This window comes from Lampetra planeri, chromosome 39 (genome assembly GCF_965212315.1).
Source record: "Lampetra planeri chromosome 39, kcLamPlan1.2.h2, whole genome shotgun sequence".
Classification (NCBI taxonomy): Eukaryota; Metazoa; Chordata; class Hyperoartia; order Petromyzontiformes; family Petromyzontidae; genus Lampetra; species Lampetra planeri.
The window spans coordinates 2,612,083-2,631,681 of record NC_136145.1 but is presented as its reverse complement, the minus strand read 5'-3'; the positions used below and the strand labels follow the sequence as shown (position 1 = coordinate 2,631,681).

Sequence of the window (19,599 nt, the reverse complement as noted above, 5' to 3'; positions counted from 1 at the left end):
TGAAGTTCCTTTTTTTTCATTGCGCTAGGTGCGATTTATACGACGGATGACTTAGCAAATTAATTACGGTCGTCGATATTTAACTTCAGCGTTTGCGATTGCGCCGCGAGCCGTGTGAGCACGAGCGTTTAGCATTAATCGCGATAATCACCCATCCTACATCAACACTGCCCCGTCACAATACGCAAAGCATTATATTTCTCCTCCTGAAAGTAAATAGATGATTCATGCCTTAATTTATGACATTTTTACATCGAGGGACGCAAAAAGGAAAAGCCGTCTTTAATGTTATGTTTGTACGTGAAATGACGTTGCAGCTGCAGTGAGGCGGCGATAAGGTTGTACCATTAGATAACAACACCGAGATATTTTAAACATCGCAGTCTTGTACGACATGACTCATAAATAATGTATCATTATAGACTATTCATGACCGTGGCTCACTGTGGGTGCTGGCCTTGTGAAGAGAGGGAGAGAGCACGCGACTTGGATGATGCATCTTCTGCCGTTCTTTCCGTAATTGCGTCCCAATTGTTTCTCTCTGCGTCACGTTCTGCTGAAGTATCCCTTCGGATTCCCGCAGAGAGCGGTGCAAGCCTCGTAATTAGAGAACGGCCCACGGAAGCGGATATCACAGGGCTACCTCCGAGATCCCTTCAGTTGACCTCCGGTTGACACAGCAGAGGGCAGCGCTTGGCCACCCACTCTGCATATGAGAGTGATGTTTGTCGCACGACGGTCAATCAGATCTTCTTGGTTCTTTCGGTAAAGTCACGTAGAAGGGAAATAATTAAATAATAACATTCTAACATAATAAAATACAATTCTCACAAGAGAATTGTATTTTATTATGTTTAACGTGACTTTACCGAAAGAACCAAGAAGATGAATCCCTGCAGTCACGAAAGCTTTAAATCGAAAAAGGTCAATCAGATATTTAAATTCTCAGAATTTGGCCGAATTGTTAAAACCAAAAGTTCAGTTGATGTTTTTTTTTCTGCTTGCGCAGTCAAAGGTCACCGAGCCAAGACAATCAACAGACTTCAATAAAGAATCCAGCTTAATCACATGCGGCTGAGACCTGGCTGCGAACCCAGAATCTTAGCAGCGCCGGCTCAGACCTCACCGCTCGCGCCGCTGCATGCGATTGACCTCGCCAAGCCTTTTGGTACATTAATAAACATTAATAAACATTAATAAACATTAATAAACAAGAAGAATGTAAACGCTCGCAGTGAAAGTGGTGAATTTTTTACTGGCAACGTTGGGTGATTATTTGCCAAGACGGAATGTGATTTGCGTGGTCGACCTTGCTATGGAAAGTGATGCCTCGGTGACATTGGGATTATAATTCGGCATTTCCACGGCTATCGGAGCAGACCCAATGCTTCAAGAGAATATGCGGCATCGACGATTTGGCAACTTCTATCGCCTCTCACACCCCCCCCCACCTCCCATTATATCACGGCCCGGAGGGGAAGTGAGTGTAGATTTCGTTTTATTTTTGTAAAGATTTAACGTACGATTTGGGTTAGCTTGTGCTGTCCCAACTAAATGGGTCCATGAAAGTTGGTCCACTCGAGAAATTTTCTGAATCGCACGCGGCTGGCACGTTGGCCTGAGTGAACGCACGCTGCCCTCTTTGGAAAGGGCCCGGATGAAGTGGGCCATGTGGCCCGGTTGGCGACGCCTTGGCCAGAGGTCGCAAACGGGCTTTGATTCCTTACCCGTACTCGCACCCGGCCGCACCAGGGTCGCAAACGGGTACCCGTGCCCGTACCCATACCCGGCCGGGTACGGGTAGGGTACTGGTATTAGGTACCTGATTGTGACCTCTGGGATGAAGCCATGTTGCAGGCGCAGGTGGGTTGATTCTAGGAACTTGAATTGTGAGAAGAGACAAGACGTTGGGAAATGAGTGACAAACGGTTACTCACCAGTGATTCACGGTCTACCCGTACCCATACCCGGCCGCACCAGGGTCGCAAACGGGTACCCGTACCCAGCCGGGTATGGGTAGTCGGGTATCGGGTACGGGTATCGGGTACCGGGTTGTGACCTCTGGCCTTGGCCCAGCGAGGCTGCTGGGTGAATCCGACAACCGATGCTGCGTTGCCCGACCCGTAAAACCGGGCCAGCTCACTAACCCAGTGGTCACGGGGACGTGGTGGGAGTCTCCCGCGGTGCACCCCCCCCCCCGCTTCCGCCCGTTCGCTGTGTGGTCCGAGAAGGCGGCGGCGTCTCATCTCGTGCCGGGGTTAACCGGCGGGCCAGTTCACAACGGCACGCTGCGGCCCCTTTGATGTGAGAACCTTTCTGAAATTCTTTATTGCTGGGGTTGGCTTGCCTGAAGGGCAATTCCTTTAGATACTGTGGAGTAATGAACATTTCACTTTCCTATTTGCACTTGTGTATTTGCGTGCATGTGTGTGTGTTTTTGTTTCACGTCGTATTTTGCCGGCGGGTTTCGGTGTAATAGGTTTATATATTTTTGATCAAATCCACTGGCTCATGATGCAATGCTGGGGACGTTTTCAAATTTCCCTTGATGTGTTTAAGAGGCTCCGTGAACTCGCTCTTTCCTGCTTCACCTCTCTCCGATCATCTCACCGCACTCGCTTCCACATGCTCGCCACAAGATGAATGCAAAGGCTTTCCATCGAAGACCTCGGTTAACCCCGCACTCATTGGGAGGTCACTCGTTCTCTCGTGCTGTCCCCCACTGTTTGAAACTTTCTTTGCGCCACACGTCCGTGTTGTTTGACTCCCTGCCCCTCAACTCCAGTCCACACTCACCACCTTCCTTTTCCTCGGCCTATGACTGTCAACCTCTAAATAAGAATGCAAAAAAAATGCCCTCTTTTTCCCGTACAGCACCTCGAGATGCGGTCACATTTAGACGCTATATATATTGTATCGCATTGCATTCATTCCCCATAGGGACAAATACGCCCAACGAAGAGTGTGGGCTGCGATGTCTCAGCGATCTATAGGCGGAGGCTTGCGCAGCAAAACCCGCGGGACTGGTTTTTTTCCATATTCAACGTGGAATTCAAGGCATCCATCCGCTAGGCTGGGTGGGTGGACGTGCACCATTGTGCTTTACAGACTTCAGTGCAACGGCTGCGCTCAAAATCCCCCCCCCCTCCACCCGCGCCTGTAGGTACGGGCTTGGCCTCCTTCGCTTTCCACGCGACGCACGGGCGGCGCTGGCCGCGTCGCGCGTTCCCTCTCTGCCGGGCCGCTCGCTCGGCATCGGCGCGCGCGCGCCACCATGCCACCCAGCTTTGTTCTTTTTTTGGTGTGGATCAACGGTGTCACTCCCCTGGGGAAGTGGTGCGAGGAAACCCGAAACCGTTGTGGCAGCTCGTAGTTTGTGAGCGCTCGCGGTCGGAGAACGCTCGCGTGCCGGCGACAGGAAGCCGCCACCGTCTCTGCCGTGCCCCGGTGGCGGTCAAGGCCAGGAGGAGGCCCCCTGCCAACCCGCCCGCGCGGGGCGTCTCGCGGTGTCCACTTTGACGGGGTGGCGGCTGGCAGCGGTAGCGTGTGAAGTTAAAACGGACGCGTCGCCTCCAGCGGGAGCACGGCGCGTCTTGGAGGAGAATGTTGCCCGGCGGCGTGAGCTGCGGTTATTTGAGGAAGCCCGCGGAGAGGATCGCCATCGAAGACCGGCGGGTGAGTGCGGCGGTGGCGCGTGGTTACATTTTGCACGGCAAAGCGCTTTCTGCATGGGGCTTTTTACGCGGGCTGTGCCGTGCAGTTCTCCTCCGATGCGGGTTGCTCCCCGCGTGCGCTCTGCCTGCCTTGGAGCTCCATGAGGATGTGAATACTCCGTTATTTCGCGTCGCAGGGAGCTGCGTTGAGCCGCCTCGCTGGGATGTTGGTGCGGTTCACACTGGCAGATCCTTTGCAGAAAAAATCTCCTTCGCGCTAATAACGTCTCGGCTGGGTAGGCTCGAATGCCGCGCTTTGTGGTGGCGGGAGGCTTGACCGCTTAATTGGCATTGTGCAGCGATGTATCCGGCCAGCGATTCGATGAATTGTCGCAATTTGGGGGCCGCGATTCCATTTTGGTTTTAAATCAACATTTTTTCCGTCTCCGTTCTGTCCGTCGCGCTTCTGTTTTGTTGAGTTTGGACAGCGACGTTCGCGCCGCCAGTTCGCTCCATCAGCCTAAATGTGGCATTGTAAACTCAACTGGCACGGCTCTTACTCGGCTGTTACATGCAACAGCTCTCTGCCTGTATTGTTAGTGTAAAAATGTATTTTGCTCGGTAACGCATTATCACATGCATCGTCACATGCGTTGTGCTGGACTACCTTGTGTTGCTCTCCACGGCACCCATCGAACAATGGATTTTAAAAGAGGGACAGTTAAGCAAATGTGATGAGAACTATTGTGGAGTGTATTGCTGGTGCTTCTTCTTGTTGTACGGCTGACGTAGACGCAGAGCAACAACTACGATCACTCGTTTTAACAACTACAATCTCACATTCAGGTGGTCGATCCAGATAACCGCATCGGGAGCAGTGAAGTGCATCGCTGTGATGTCTCATTTCGTATTTGTGGATCGGACATTGCGTTGTTATACTTTGTCACGGTCTGTTCTGGATGACCACAGTCATACCATGACTGGAGAGTTTCTAATTATCTGCATCTACTGCCATGGTTTGTGCATTGGATGCGGTTTAGGCTGGACCATGAGCTTCGTGGAAGATCAAATTCAGGGATCTTCTGCAATGGGTCTTTCATGCAGTGCCAGGGTGCTGCTAAGCTCACACTCTCTCAAAGCGAACCACGCAAACCGAATCTATCTTGCCACACCCCAAGCTAGGGTGGCTTAGAGATCCAGAGCCCTGCGCTGGCACCCCTGAGATCCGTGGATTTGAATCTGGGGTCTGGGTAAAACCAGGTTTTCAGTTGTGATGATTTGATTGCGTAAGCCCGGTCACCAATAACTTACACAGAGACTCGGCGCCTCGCATGGAGATGTAGTCACTTATGACGGCACAAGAAAGTAATACATTGCATTAAATTTCGATTTACCACTTCTGAGAATCAAATCAATATCGGTTCGACTGCCGTGTGACGAACAGGGTAAGTAGGGTAAGCAGGGAAAGTAGGAGAGTACTGCCCTGCTGTGTGGTTCAAAGGTCACTTACAAGACTCTGCGAAGTAGTTTTGTGATATCTCCTTCTGTGGGCCATGTGAGCGTTCCACATTTTTTTATTATTATTTATGCCTGCCAGGTGGTAGGCGGGGGGGGGGGATGTAAGATACTCGCCCCATTGTTTTAACTGCCACGCCGGGAGATCGAATCGACCAGTCCAGAGGAGCCGCTGCTTGCCGTCACACCGGCACTGTGGCAGCATCCGAGAGGACAAGGAAGGGGTTTTTATTTTATTTTGTATGGAGAGGGGAGAACTCAGCTTGTCCACAATCACACCACCACCAAACCCAATCTCCATCCACTGTTGGACAAAAGCCGGCTCTTGGAGGTTATCAATTTTTAATTGCTTGGCACTGTACGTGCGGAAAAGGAGGTGAGGTGAAATGCGAAAGGGCTGTACGGGGCTCCAGCGGCTGCCTCTTCTCCGCCGCCGCCGCTGCCGCCGACTGGCACGGTGAGACCCAGTCGTCAATGACAGTCGGACGTGGGACAGCGTCACGATCCAAAGTTGAAAAATGTACTGTAAAATATCCATGATTTTACGACTGTTGAGGCAAAACAATCCAGGCTCACTTTGCTACGTTTTGTACTAATGGGTTATCGATCTGTTATGAATGGCTCATTGACATGATAATGAGGTCAAAGTGATTTTTTTTACGTTACACTCGTTCATAATTAACTCCTTTAAACGTAATAAGACAAACAATATAAATGATTTAACACTGCTAATAGGGGTTTTCCCCCTTTTTTCTGGCAACAAAACAGGTGTTGAGATGTTAAAACACCAAACTGAAATCTTTTACAAGGAATCATGTCTGCAATAACCACATTGCTTGTGGTCAGAATGCAAACAAAAAATATACTCTGATAATATATGCATTGTCCTTGAAACTGATTGGTCCACACCAGAGACAGCTTTCTTTTGAGCCTCGTCTCAATTGGTGCTAGACCAGTGGACACCAAAAGGCATACAGACCCAAGACAATTCACTATCAGAGTAATGAGAGCTCGGGGTGAGCATCTACATCATGGGACCTCCTTTGCCAGTACCAAAATATGATAATAGGTTTTTCCCCTTTTTTTAACACTGCTCGTCAGAGCACCTTCTTCAATATTATTTCTGAAATCATAATAATTATGATAACGATGGTGCCTTTTGTTTGTTTGTGTTTTCAAAGACAGCATCAGGGAATCTCAAGACTCATTTTCAGGAAAGTCCTGCAGCATTGGGGATGTTTGGTCATTTCCAATCGTGGGCATTTGGCACCGTGTGGCAGGATACATGAGCTCCTGGACACAACTCACTGAACGTGCAAATGCATACCACCCAAAGCTCCGCACAGATGGATTCAAAGTGTAGGAATATTTGTAGCTCATTAAGCCGTGGTGGAATTATGCACTCCACACTTCCAAATATTATCTCGCTCTTAGCCCCTCTGCACTGGCATTGACTCCCTCTACACGTCAAGCGGTGACCCACTCTCACCATCTTCCGCTCCTCCTGAAAAAACCCATTTATTCTCACTCGCCTACCCTTCCTCGTCTACCGCTCCCCCGTATCATCACCGATACCCTCCCCGTCTTCGTAGTCATCCTCCAACCACTCGTTCGTCTATCTCATCTTCACCTCCGTTTCCTCTCATGCATCATCGTCGTCCTCACGTTTCTAACATTCACCCAGCCAATTCCATCTCGTCCCATGCCCCACGGTATGTTCTTGGGCCATCATTAATTCACTGTACAGCGCTTTCGTTAAAGCGCTTTATAAATGTAATTAAGTTAGTAAGTATGCTGAAGCCTTCATGACCAGTATTATAATTCATAATCAGTTTGATTGGGTGAGTTCATGCGAATATAATGCCAAATTTTCTAATCACCAAATTATTGCGCACATGACAAATTCATCCGAGTGGCATTATGGGGTTGTGGAGGGTTATAGTTAACAAAAAAATATTGACATTATACCCACGCAGTCATAGGACCCACAACGAAGCAATTTAGAATCCCAACACCGACGGTGTATGATAATTGGTTCTTTACCCTTCTATCTGGCAACAAAACTGACACCTTTTTACAAGGAGTCATGTTTGCATAGACCGCAATACCTGCAGTCATAATACAAACAAAAGAACATAACTCTGATAATGTGCACTGTCCTTGAAGTTGATTGGTCCACACCCGAGACAGCTTTCCTTAGAGCTTAGTCTCATATGGGTTGGACCAGATGCGCCTTTTGGCGTCATCTGGTCCAACCCATATGAGACTAAGCTCTAAGGAAAGCTGTCTCGGGTGTGGACCAATCAACTTCAAGGACAGTGCACATTATCAGAGTTATGTTCTTTTGTTTGTATTATGACTGCAGGTATTGCGGTCTATGCAAACATGACTCCTTGTAAAAAGGTGTCAGTTTTGTTGCCAGATAGAAGGGTAAAGAACCAATTATCATATTTTTACTGGCAAATGAGGTTCCCATAGTGTACCGACGGTGTACTTTGGTTTGTATGTGTGTACGTAGACCTTCTTTCGCACCGTACGTCACCAACCGTGCTAACCGGAGGTGCGTGTTTTCACGCTCGGACGTCGGCGCTCGGTGCGAAGACGCCGCGTCGTTTCTCGCAAGCGGTTTCGAGAGAGAGGGAGGGAGCGATCGGAGCCGCCGTGGCCGGGTTGTTGGCGCTGCTGCTGCCGCGTCTCGTTGGAATCCCCCCCGGCGGTGCGCTACTTAACGGAGGAGCCGGCGCGAGCTGCCCGGCACGTGCTGCCCTTAGCGGATCCGCCGCTCGATGTGTTGGGCGGGAAGGGGGGTGGATTTCCCATGCCGTGCCCAGAACGTTCGGCAAATGTTAAAGCACGGCCACTGCGCACCGTCATGCCCGAGTTCCACCATGCCGGGAGAGACTGCTCGGTGCAAAGTATACCTTGAGATTTTGAGGGATGGGACTGCACCACGTCTTACATGGTGCCAGACTCCACAGTGGCTTCAAGGTTCACCTCCTGGAGCTGCTGCTCGGAGCGTTATCAAGAGCGAGAGCCAGGGTCAAGGTGATGTCCTGCTCAAATGAGCATTGAGGCATTGGTGCTCTCCTCTCCTGGTTAGAGCTGAGCCAGTGGTGGAATGACATTCCCATGGTTGGGGCCGAGTCCATCCATAGGACAACCGACTGATCACTTCCTCAAAAAGTGGTACTTATTCAAGAACGCAATTCCGGATTCCCCCAATTATAATAAAAATATTGAGCTCTTTGTCAATCTACTGCTGGATGAATCCTTCCCCATGCCTTGTCAGTCATGGGAATTGTTTGACCATACTTCACCATGCTGGTGAGTGCTGATTGATGAAGTGGTGACGGTGGGGGAAACTGCGAATTGAACTCAGGTGGCCGGGTTTGGAGTACAGTTCGCCAGCGGCTGCAACGTGGTGTTCGTGCAATGGCGTTTGCCTTAAGAACCAACCCCACCGACAAATGTAACCATGAAAAAACAGACGACAGTACTGTCCCGTATATTTCCAAAGTAATATTGTATTGAATAGTCACATGCACAGCGCACTCCCAAGGGCACAACTGGAGAAAGAACGCACCATATAGATGTTAACTCCCTCGCCTGGTATGCAGGAGGTCATGGAGTTTGCATGTTCTCCCCGTAGTCGCGTGGATTTTCCTCCGGGTGCTCCGGTTTTTCCCTCCACATTTAGAAACACGCGTTCAGAGGATATGGCTGCTGCTATAGTATTTAAAACGTTGTTTAACGAAACTGGAATTCACTTCCCTCTGCTTGCGGTGTGAAGGGTGGGGATGTAGATGGGGAAACCTGGGGAGAGGTTCATGATGAAAGGTGCCAAGATGGGGAGAGGTTCCCCATCCTTGCGGTGGTGAGATGTTAACTCGCTTGGTAAGCAGGAAATCGTGGGTTCCATCCCGACCCTGACGATGCCTGTATATTTGGAGTTTGCATGTTCTCCCTGTGGTCACGTGTATTTTTCTCCGGGTCCTCCTGTATTTCTCTCCATATTTAGAATTAACACGCGTTAAGAGTATTTGGCTGCGAAACATTTCCACGTGATAAGCCACTTCGTTGGGCTATCATTTGTGGCCAAGTAGCTTCTTAAAAAGAGCTACATAGCTCAATGGGCCTTACCTGGTTTAATGAAAATAGTTTAGTTTTTTTTTATCACGGGTTGGCTACGTACGGTGCGAAATAAGTTCAACGTACCAAAGACGGAAGGGGACACGAAAACGCACGGTTCAGACAAATCGTGTCTCTTCAGTGTACAATGTGAGGTTTAATGTTGACGGTGAGCAAATCGAGTGGGTGGTGGTCGGATGGTAAGGGGGCGCAGGGCCATCGTCGGGAGTTGTCTGCTCATGGTGGACGGCACGACGAAAATGTAGCAAGTTGATAGGATGACGATATCCCGTACCGCGTTTTAACCACCGTAACACCGCCTCCAACAAAAACACACGTGCACATTAAGAGACGCGTTCCATGTGCGGCATGATCACATTATTAGTGGCGCTGTTGGCCCCGCAGCCGTTCGGGCAGCAGTGAAATTTTCGCGCTCGTTGCTGCCCGCCTCATTCGAAGTGACCTTTCTCGAGCACGTGGCAATTTTCGGCACGGAACTCCGTAATAGCCTCCGGTGGTTTGGCGCGGCATGTTTCACTGGCGGGGCTGGGCGCTGTTTTTCACCGGTCACGCGGTCCGCTGCCCCGCCAGGCGCTCACCCTCCACCACCCATCCTCACCCTCTCGCTGCAGACGGACTTGAGAGCGCCGCGCTCGATGTTTCCACGCAAGAGGGTAAGCGACGGTATGACGACGATCGTTTGGAGTGTACGCTCGCTGGCGACGCTCCCTCTGATTTTTGAAGTCGGTTCCTTTTCGCCATGCTCCGTGCCTGCCTGCGTGCGTTAAAAGGGAGGTCCCTATGACGCTTTCGTACGGCGTTTGAAAAATCGCCGCGACCCAGTTTGTCACTGCGTGCGTTTGAGTTTGGAGAAAGCTATTCGAGGGCGTTCGGATTAGATTAGCGCCTCCTGCAAACGGATGTGTGTGTGTGGGGCAAGGGTCGACTACGTGAGTTTTGGAATGTACCTCGCGTAGAAGCTCCACACGGAGACTCGGCGTAATGGCTCGCAGTCTCGCACAAAGACCCACGGACTCGCATAGACACACCGACTCGCACAGAGGCACGGCGACTCTACAACGCAACGCGGTGTGAGTGATGAATCACGCTTCACCGCAGTCACAGTCAGGTGTCTCCTTCATTCCCCGCGCGCACACGTATGTTGAACTTCTTTCGTACCGTACCATAGCCTACCGTGCTAATCGCAGGTGCGGGGAAACACGAAGACAGGCAAACGCAGGTTGGCGACTTTTGAAGGGTCGTAGGCGCGACGTGGAATCGTGGCTGCTCCAGACGGTGACGCTGTCGGGAAGACGCGCGCTGTCTGCTGTTGCGAGCATTGCAAACTCGCTTGGAGCGACCGGTGTGCCCCCCCCCACCCCGAGCGTGATCCCGAGCCCCCCCCCCCCCCGCACTCCCCGCGCGGGCTGTCGAGACGGATCGATCCGCGTCCATCCTTGAGCCCGTGGTGCCGACCGCGTGTGTAAGACTCGACAACGTCTCGTCCTCCGCACCTGCCTGCAGACCTTGGAAGTCAAGCAGGCGCGAGCCTGGTTAGTGCTAGGACGGGCGAGCACCTCCACCAGGGCTTGCCAGGTGTTGTAGGCATGTGGCTACGGAGGGGGCTGTGAGATGCCAAAGTTCAGTGTCACCCCCACCCTCCCTTTGTTTGGGGTGGGTTTTCTCTGGATTCTCCTCTTTCTTCACGCACGACGGCAAACTCTCATTCATGGAATCGGGCAACCCTGCCGAAAGGGGATCTTTCCTCGATAAACAAAGGGCATTATTGCTCAAGGTGCTCTGACCAGCAGTGTAATTCTGTCTTTGGTACCGTTACGCTGTCGGAGTTAATTATCAAGAAGCGGACCATCTGACAGAACGCACTTGAGCCTCGTTGTCAAGTCGATGAATCATGAATGTAATGTTGATAAATAATTGACAGTATTCATTCATTTGTTGTATGTCATGTGTTCAGGTGACCCAATAGAGCCACTCGAGGCTAATAAATCACCACAGTGTTTAGAAGAAGAAGAAACATCTTATATCTAAATGCATCAAATTCCTGTGATGTGTGTATTGAACTTCTTTCACACCGTACGTAGCCAGCAGTGCTAATCGGTGGTGTGGGGGAAGGACACCAAAAAAACGAGTTTTCAATCGCGATTTAAAAGTACGAAGAGCATCTACAGAATACGGTCAAGTTCCCCGATAACAGTCGAGGCGGTTTCGACGCATGTATTCATTCGATCTTGATATATGTCCGCGCGCTCTACAGTAGCACGCGCGAGACGTCAATACGTTGCCACAATTTATCTTGGGGGTTCAGCAGCCCGGAGTTGGCGGTCAGTGAGTTATGTTCGTCTTCTTGGTTCTTTCGGTAAAGTCACGTAGAAGGGAAATAATAAAATAATAAAATAAAACATAAAATCATTCAGACGCTGTCTCCCCGACAGACCTGGTCTTCACCTGAGGACGGCTTGCTTGCGTTGTGGCCGAAACGTCGTGAGAATAATTGTATGATGGTTCATTTATTAATTATTTTATTACTTCCCTTCTACGTGACTTTACCAAAAGAACCAAGAAGATGAATCCCTGCAGTCACGAAAGCTTTAAATCGAAATAAAATAATTCTCACGACGTTTCGGCCACAACGCAAGCAGCGTTGTGAGAATTATTTTATTATATTTTATTTTTATTATTTTATTATTTCCCTTCCACGTGACTTTACCGAAAGAACCAAGAAGATGAATCCCTGCAGTCACGAAAGCTTTAAATCGAAAAGAGTTATGTTTGGTTTATTTTTCTCATGCAAAGCCCTGTACGACGGGGTGCCCCCGGCCACAGCGCTTTACATCGCATCTCATCTCCAGCTTTATTTGCAACCGTCGTGTACGGCGAATGTCCGCGTGTGAACGGATGGGAGAGGGAGACCTGCCAGCTGTTTGTGGCGTTCAAGGTGACGTGAGGCTTTCGACGCCCTCGGGGTTTGACCAGGAGTTGGCAGTCTCCGGTTTCATTCACACACTACAGTATGCAAACACAAGCCGGTTTGTTGTGTGTGCGTGTTCACTTGAGTCGACACAGGTCGACTCAGCTTCAAATGAGTACCTACGAGTGCGATGTATAAAAAACATTTCCACTGGTGCTGGAGCCGAGATGTTGACTACTTCGCCTGGTATACAGAAGGTCATCGGTTCGATCCCGACCCTGATGCCTGTGTATTTGGAGTTTGCATGTTCTCCCCGTGGTCGTGTGGATTTTCTCCGGGTCCTCCGGTTTTTACCTCCACACATTTAGAAACACGCGTTTAGAGTATTCGACTGCGAAACATTTTCACGTGATGAGCCACTTTGCTGAGCTATCATTTGTGGCCAGGTCGCTTCTGAAAAAGAGCTCAGTGGGCCTAGCCTGGTCAAATAAAATAAATTGTGTAGTGTAACAGTTTATAGTACCGTTCCGGCTTTTATAGGTGCTCGCTAAAAGCACTTACCCCAACAACCTATTAAGGCTATACTGGGGGATCTTTGTCTTTGTTAACTTGAGCACTGCTTAGGGTATTGCGTGGATGGTCAGGGAGGTGCGCATGGCAGTTCGGGGCGTACAACTTCACCCATTCCCGGCCCTAACTTCCCGCCCTCGGTGATCCAGTGAATTGTCGCTGCTGTTTAGGGTGGTGGTTAAATTCAAGGATTGATTCTTCTCGGGGGGGGGGGGGGTGCACGGGTGGCGCAGAGGTCAGAGCGATGAGCTGGCGCCCGCTGGCAAATATGGGATTGAAAAAACGTGTTAAACCTGAGTTCTCAAGTGTCAACAGCTCCGTTTATGCTTTCAGAACGGGTCACCGATGACTGCGCAAATAAACCGTGAGGTTAAAATTGACACTGCCTGCAGGCCGATTGTTTAACGTGTGCTGGGGTCACAGTCGAAATGTTGCCGGCTTTATAAAAGTACTGGCAAATGTACTTAGTCTTGGGACTCGGTGAAGCTTTTCTGCGTACATAAGCGGAATCATGAAAAAAAAAAGTTCCCCATGTGATTAAACCAGAATATTGATAGAAAAAAACATGGCGAAAGTGGAGGTGCCATTGGTTTTCACCCTTCGCATGCGTCTCTTAAAGCACTTCACATTGAACCTCTGTTGACCCGAGCCTAATATAGGGTCAACAGCTAACATGAGTGAGGAGTGACATCGAAACCAACCCTGTGCCCCACGTTCACCAATCCGCACAGAGGAGCGTGATGAAGTACGGTTAAAACAACCCCCACAACTGACGCAAGCTCAGGGAGGCGTTCATCCAGCAGTGGATCGAGCGCGTCACGCACATGTTGCTCAGGCAAATCGAGTGGACAATATTCAACGTTGGATTAATTAAACAACAGCAGGGGCATGCTGCAACCCTCTCTGGCTGAAGGGCGGGGGGCGTGACTAGGATTAGTTGGATGAGTGATGCATTAACATCGGTGGGTGCTCGTGTGCTTCATGTAAAGTCATCTTGTCTCCAGGGCAGCATTAGCATTTTGTTGAGCCATTCGGGATTCATGAGATTCCACGTCAATGTTTTGTTGCGCGCGGAGCTCTCATTGCATCATCAGGTACCCGTCTCGCATTCCGTGATCCCATCACCGCCTTGTGTTGAGGTGACCCTGTGATGTGTAAACACCACGCGACTTTTAAGATGTGCTCACTACTTTAATGAAAAACTAAAAATACGCTATGTATAGAAAAACATGATAACCCCCGAACTGGTTATTAGGTTACGTATCTGTGTTGAACTTCTTTTGCACCGTACGTAGCCGAGCGTGCTAATCGGAGGTGCGATGTATTTAAACATTCTTCAAAATGAGAAGGGTGACCACAATACAATTGAATATTTGTTATTTAAATATAATTTTTTTAAAACCGGTTCAGTCACCGCGCAGGTTTTTGCGGTTGTGCTACTGCGTGTTGCTCGGCACAATGTCCGATGTTTTACTCCACGTGCCAGGGGCTTCTTCAGGAACTTAGCCCAGACGTCGTACATCGCACCGAACAGCACGCGGTGCCACCTGAACACCCATGGGAGAGATACACAGTTCGGTTATCGTTTACTTGTTTTTTTTTTAAGTAGCTTCGACAAGAAATGTTAGTGGAATTTGATGTTTAGTTTTGTTGTCTTCTGCTCATGATCAATTATTTAGGAAGACTTCACAATTCTGGATATCACCTGATGAAGCCGGTGGTTGTAATCGACAGCGAAACGTCGTACTCGAATTGTAAATGTTGTGGGTTTACTCTCCAACACACCGATGTGCTGAACTAGTAACGAATTGGCACGTTCTGTTTACGTGACAAACCTTACAAATTGTCTTTGTCGGATGGTGGCGGGTTTAACGACAAATAAATATTGACGTCGTCTCGCCCAAAAAAACTTGATTATGGATCAGTTATTTTTATTCTCTGAGCTGATTAGCTCAAAATCTCATCATACTCATCACCATCATGTTCAGCATCACAGTAATTTGTAATTCTGAAGTGTGCGCGTTTGCTTGTGGCGAAAACAAAAAAAGAATTATCGACAATATTCTACGCCACTTCAGTCGGCTGTGTCCAATGCTGCTAATTTAACGATGGACGTGTTTTGATTGCATCTGCGAGTAATCCTTTTGTCACGGATTTACGGCTGATTAAATACGATATGTGGCACTTGTAATAAAATGAACTTGGCAAGGACGTCAGATTCTTGTAAAGGGAGTGCCTGTTGGAGTTCATTCGAAGACTAGATGTCAATAAAATCGTCGACATTATTATGATGTTCGCCGTCACGTGAATTAAGAGTCGTAAATTATTTATCTTCATTTCCTCAATAAATAAGCAGCCTCGTTCACATATCTGTCACGACACATGAATTCTAAAACTATTTTTTTACACATCCTGCCAGCCACACGGCAATCTCGGAGTGCATAATTTCAGCAGCATTCATTCCACACAAGCCAATCCCTGGATCGGCTTCGACTTTCAGCCTCTCATCATCAGAGCTTGAACCAACGCTTGTGAACTGCCAAATGTTTACAGGCAAGAGGACCCTCTCAGGGACACTCCCTCCCTCCCCACGAGATACGGGGTCCTAGAATTTTCCAAGGTGAAGGTGGCACAAGTTTCAAGTTTCATGTATTAGGTGTAGCCCTGTGAGCCATTCGGCTCTTGAATCGGATGCAACCGCAACAAACAAAAAAACAAAAACATGAACAAGAAAACATCTGAAAGTGACTATGTGCAAACAGAAAATCCAAGAAAAGACAGCAAAATGTTGCAGAAAAAGCACCGTACACCAACGCACAAGGGAATGTTTGACCAGCGGCTTGCTTAGCTGCACAGGCCGAGTGTTGAGTTACCCCGAGGCTGCCTCCTCCTCAACTGGATCCTGTTCCTCACATTTTGAGCAAGACGCAGCTGTGCCAGGCATCCCGAGAGAGAGAGAGTGCCGTGTGAACCTCCGACAACAAATGCCGAAGTGAGATTGTCGCGGTTCAGCCTTCGATCGCCTGGTGAGAACTGGCAGATGCTCAGAGGCAAGGACCCTCTCCGTCAGCTGTGGGTCCTGGTTTAACGCAAAACTCTACATTGTGCGTCCATATGTAACGCAACGTAATAATTAGTGGCATTGCCAGTCTGTGCGTTGTTTGAGGTGTGCCCTGGAAAACACTTTGATCTGCCATGAACGTCTCGCTGAGATTGTGCGGCGGGTTTCGTGGACGAACAGAATGAATTATTAAGTTCACTGTGCAGCCCCCTCTATGGCCATGATACAATAACAACTTAGAAAACATGGATTGTAAAGGTGCCCCAATTTTATCTGGCATGGGCTATTCATATTCACATTTGGGTATTCTCTCACTCTTCCAAGACATCAGAGTGGGCCAAATACTCGCTAGAGCTGCTCTTTGGAGCTTCCTCTAAGTGGAGGCCCTTCCACCAACAGTGGCACGAGCAGGCAATTGTACATGTGGGGTTATTCATGTTTTTCCTGCACACCCGACAATTTTGTTCACAATTGTTTCACTTTGTGACGGTTGATGCGGTGGCATGCCGTCCGTCCTGTCGGCTTACGGGAAAGCCGCTGCTCCTTGCCAACTCTGCGTGCACCTCGATGCAGAACCCAGTTGTTTTTGTTTTTGCGTTGAGCTCTGCGTTTGATGTTGACCGTGAATGTCTTGCCTGTCTGCCTGCCTGCCTGTCTCGTCTGCCAGGGCGTGATGGCCGGCCCGTCGGGGTGCACGGTGGAGCTTCCCGGGCTGCCCGGCCTGCCCATCCCACCCATTCAGGCCGGACCCTCTGCACCGGGGAGCCTCTACCAGCTGTCGCTTCGCCTCCGCGAGGGACGTAACCTGGTGATCCGCGACCGTGGAGGTGAGTGATCGTCACGCGCGCACGTGCGGGAGAAGTGGACTCTATATGTGCGTGTCCACGCGTATATGCAACACTCATCACGCGATCTCTATCACATGACGTGGGTCACATGCACATCGCGCGCTTTCAGATGTGCTTCTGCGGCCGTCTGGACTGCTCTTCCTTCTGATATTAGAAAGCAACTGGAGCCATGCACTGTTAAATCTAGATTGAAAACTAATTTCTTTAGAACTGCTTTTTGTGTTTAGTTTGTTGTCTTTTCCCCCGCACCTCCGATTGGCACGTTTGGCCTACGTACGGCGCGACAGAAGTTCAACATACACACATACATGTCCTCGTCACGTGACCTCGCTGCTCAATTTTCCGAACGGCACCGATGCCGAGTTGCTCGCCCGAGAGGACGTCCACCGTGGCGACGGATTGATGAAATGAGCGCTCGAGTGCAAGAGCTCGATTGATTGTCGCGACCGTGAGGGATCGCAAAGGCTTGGGGAGGGCCCTCAGTGTAGCCTTGGCCACGTTACGGCTCACGGCGACGATGACGTTGATTGATTGGTTGTGACCTGCCGGAGGAATTTGCTGATCTGTAAACTCCCACGTTGCAACATTCTGGGGCACGCGTCGTGGCACGCATCACCCAGAGAGGCACATTCTTATGATGGATGACGACGACGAGAAAACGACGACAAAAAAAACGTCTCGGCCCACTTCGCAAACCGGGCGAGCGGGCTCTGCCCTCAATCTCATAAATAGCCGTGCCTCGCCAGGGAGTTGTTGCCGAGACAAAGGGAGCTCTCTCTTACCGAACCGGGCGGCTCGCGTTGCCAAGGGCTTCTTTTGCGTGCGTCAACTTCAGTGCCGTGCGTGGGGGGGGGGCCAAGAGCCGAAACATTACAAAATAAAATCGATGTAGGATTGAGATACGATAATTTAAAAATATACGAATAATTATGATTGATATTCATTGGGTTTTTCGGTAAAGTCACGTAGATAGGTTCAAATTAATAAAAAAAACGATTTCAAATTAATAATAAAATAAAAGTACTATAAATTCATGAAATTTGTAGCAAAATTTATGAATACAATTTTTTATTTTTATTTATTCATTTGAACCTATCTACATGACTTTACCGAAATACCCAAAGAAAATTAATTCCTGCAGTCACGAAAGCTTTAAGTCGATAATTATGATTGATTCCCTTGAGCTGCGGGGAAGCTGCTACGGTGGTCTTGGCAAACTGAACTTGCGATCCGCGGGTCGCCAGTTCGATTCCATCTCTCTCGGCGCGGCAGTTGAAGACAATGGGGCGATCTCCTCAGCCTCCCCGCCCACTCAGCGGTATCGATGGGTAAGCCACGTTCACTCGATGGGCAGGTCACTCGTTGTGTGGGCAAAGTGTTGGTGCGCCCACCCTTTCCGAGCTGTTCGGTCGTTGTGGAAGAGTAGGCCAAAGACCCTCACGAGCTGCCTCTAGTGGGAGGCCCTTTCCACCAGCAGTGGTGTGAGAAAGCACTTGCGGGGCCTGCACCTTTAACTGCTACAGAGGGAAGGGATGGAGAGGGGGGTGGAAACGAGCTGTTATTGCGACAGTTTACATCGTCACTGTCAGTGTGATCCACTTCACTGATGGATGATGGATGATGGACTCTCCGTGCTGATGCCACTTCGCAGTCGTGGATGTCATATCATGCTGCGTGTATCCTGTGTGCACGTGTGTTCTCTGTATCGTACAGAGCGGGGGTGTAGCGATCAGCGCGCTGCGCTACGAACCCGGCGACCCGAGCCCGATTCCGACTCACGGCCAACACCAGTGACGATTATTTGAACCGTTCCTGTGCCTCCCCTAGGTTGACTCAGCCTCAAATGGAGTACCTGGTGCGATGTGTAAAACACTTCGCCACTGGGGAGACAAAGGCGGCCAGGCGTTTTGCTGGCCACCCACCCCCTCGTGTGCCGTGGCGGCCTTCATAGGTGCTCGCTAACAGCACTTGCCCCAAAAGTCTGTTAAGGGTATAGGGGTGATCTTTGTCTCTGTATCGTGGGGGGGCGGTAGTGTAGTGGTTAGCACACTGTGCTACACTAATCCAGTGAACATAGTTCCATTCCCAGTCTCGACCATCGGCCATCGTCACTCGGAGCGACGTGCCTGCCCGAGGTTACGCATTCTTACCAGTGAGTGTGGCGTTTCTAACTTGTTTGTGTTCTCTGGTCCACGCGTCATGTGTTGCTATATTGGGCTCAATTAATGTGTGAAGAACATCGACGGAATAAAAACGAGGGAGGGAGTTTATTTACGAATCACGGCCTCAGGTGCCGGGTGCCACCCTTCTCATTTCCACATTCTTTGCCACTCATGTGGGTGCCGCCTTTGCTATTTTAGCGTCTGCACTGAATGCAAAAATAGGTTCCCGTGAAATAATTTACTGAGCGATTGTCGTGATGGGGGTTGGGCTAACATGGAATGGCGATCGATTGCGTGCACGGGACGATTCATAATTTCTATTTTGATCATAATTTTTGTTAAGTCGACAGCAACCTCTGGCATCTCACGTGGTCATTCTCTTCGTCTGCTCGACTGAAAACTCATCTCTGGCCTTGACCCAACGGCTCCGGCCGTTGACCCTGCGGCTTTTGTTTATTTCCTGCTTTTCATACGCGGTGGCACGTTTGGATCTACGGTTGAAATGCGCCTTAAAAATTGTAAATTATCATTATTAAACGTTTTAGTCCAACACTCTTGACTTATTAATCGTTGGTGCGACGGCTGCAATTTCCCCCCTGTCTAACGTTTACTGGGACGCTTGAGCGCAGTAAATCATGGTGCATACATCGGCAATTACCGCGTGCGGTCTTCCCCGTTGCGCCATGCTGCCAAATGACGGCTCCTAAACAATCTTCGTCTGCATCTTTGTTCG

At 49.6% G+C, this 19,599-nt stretch overlaps 1 protein-coding gene across 9 annotated transcripts in view; it reads left to right on the top strand.

The window, feature by feature from the left end:
• The window catches only part of MCTP1 (multiple C2 and transmembrane domain containing 1), a 158,742-nt gene that overhangs the window by 65,208 nt on the left and 73,935 nt on the right, over positions 1-19,599 (top strand). For 7 of the 9 annotated variants that reach the window (XM_078612555.1, XM_078612554.1, XM_078612553.1 and 4 more), the window contains one exon: positions 16,524-16,683. In XM_078612555.1, coding sequence (XP_078468681.1) covers positions 16,524-16,683 — 160 coding nt within the window. Of the gene's footprint in view, positions 1-3,340; positions 3,676-9,879; positions 9,971-16,523; positions 16,684-19,599 lie in introns of those variants that run through there. The other 2 variants (XM_078612556.1, XM_078612559.1) reach the window with 2 other exon arrangements.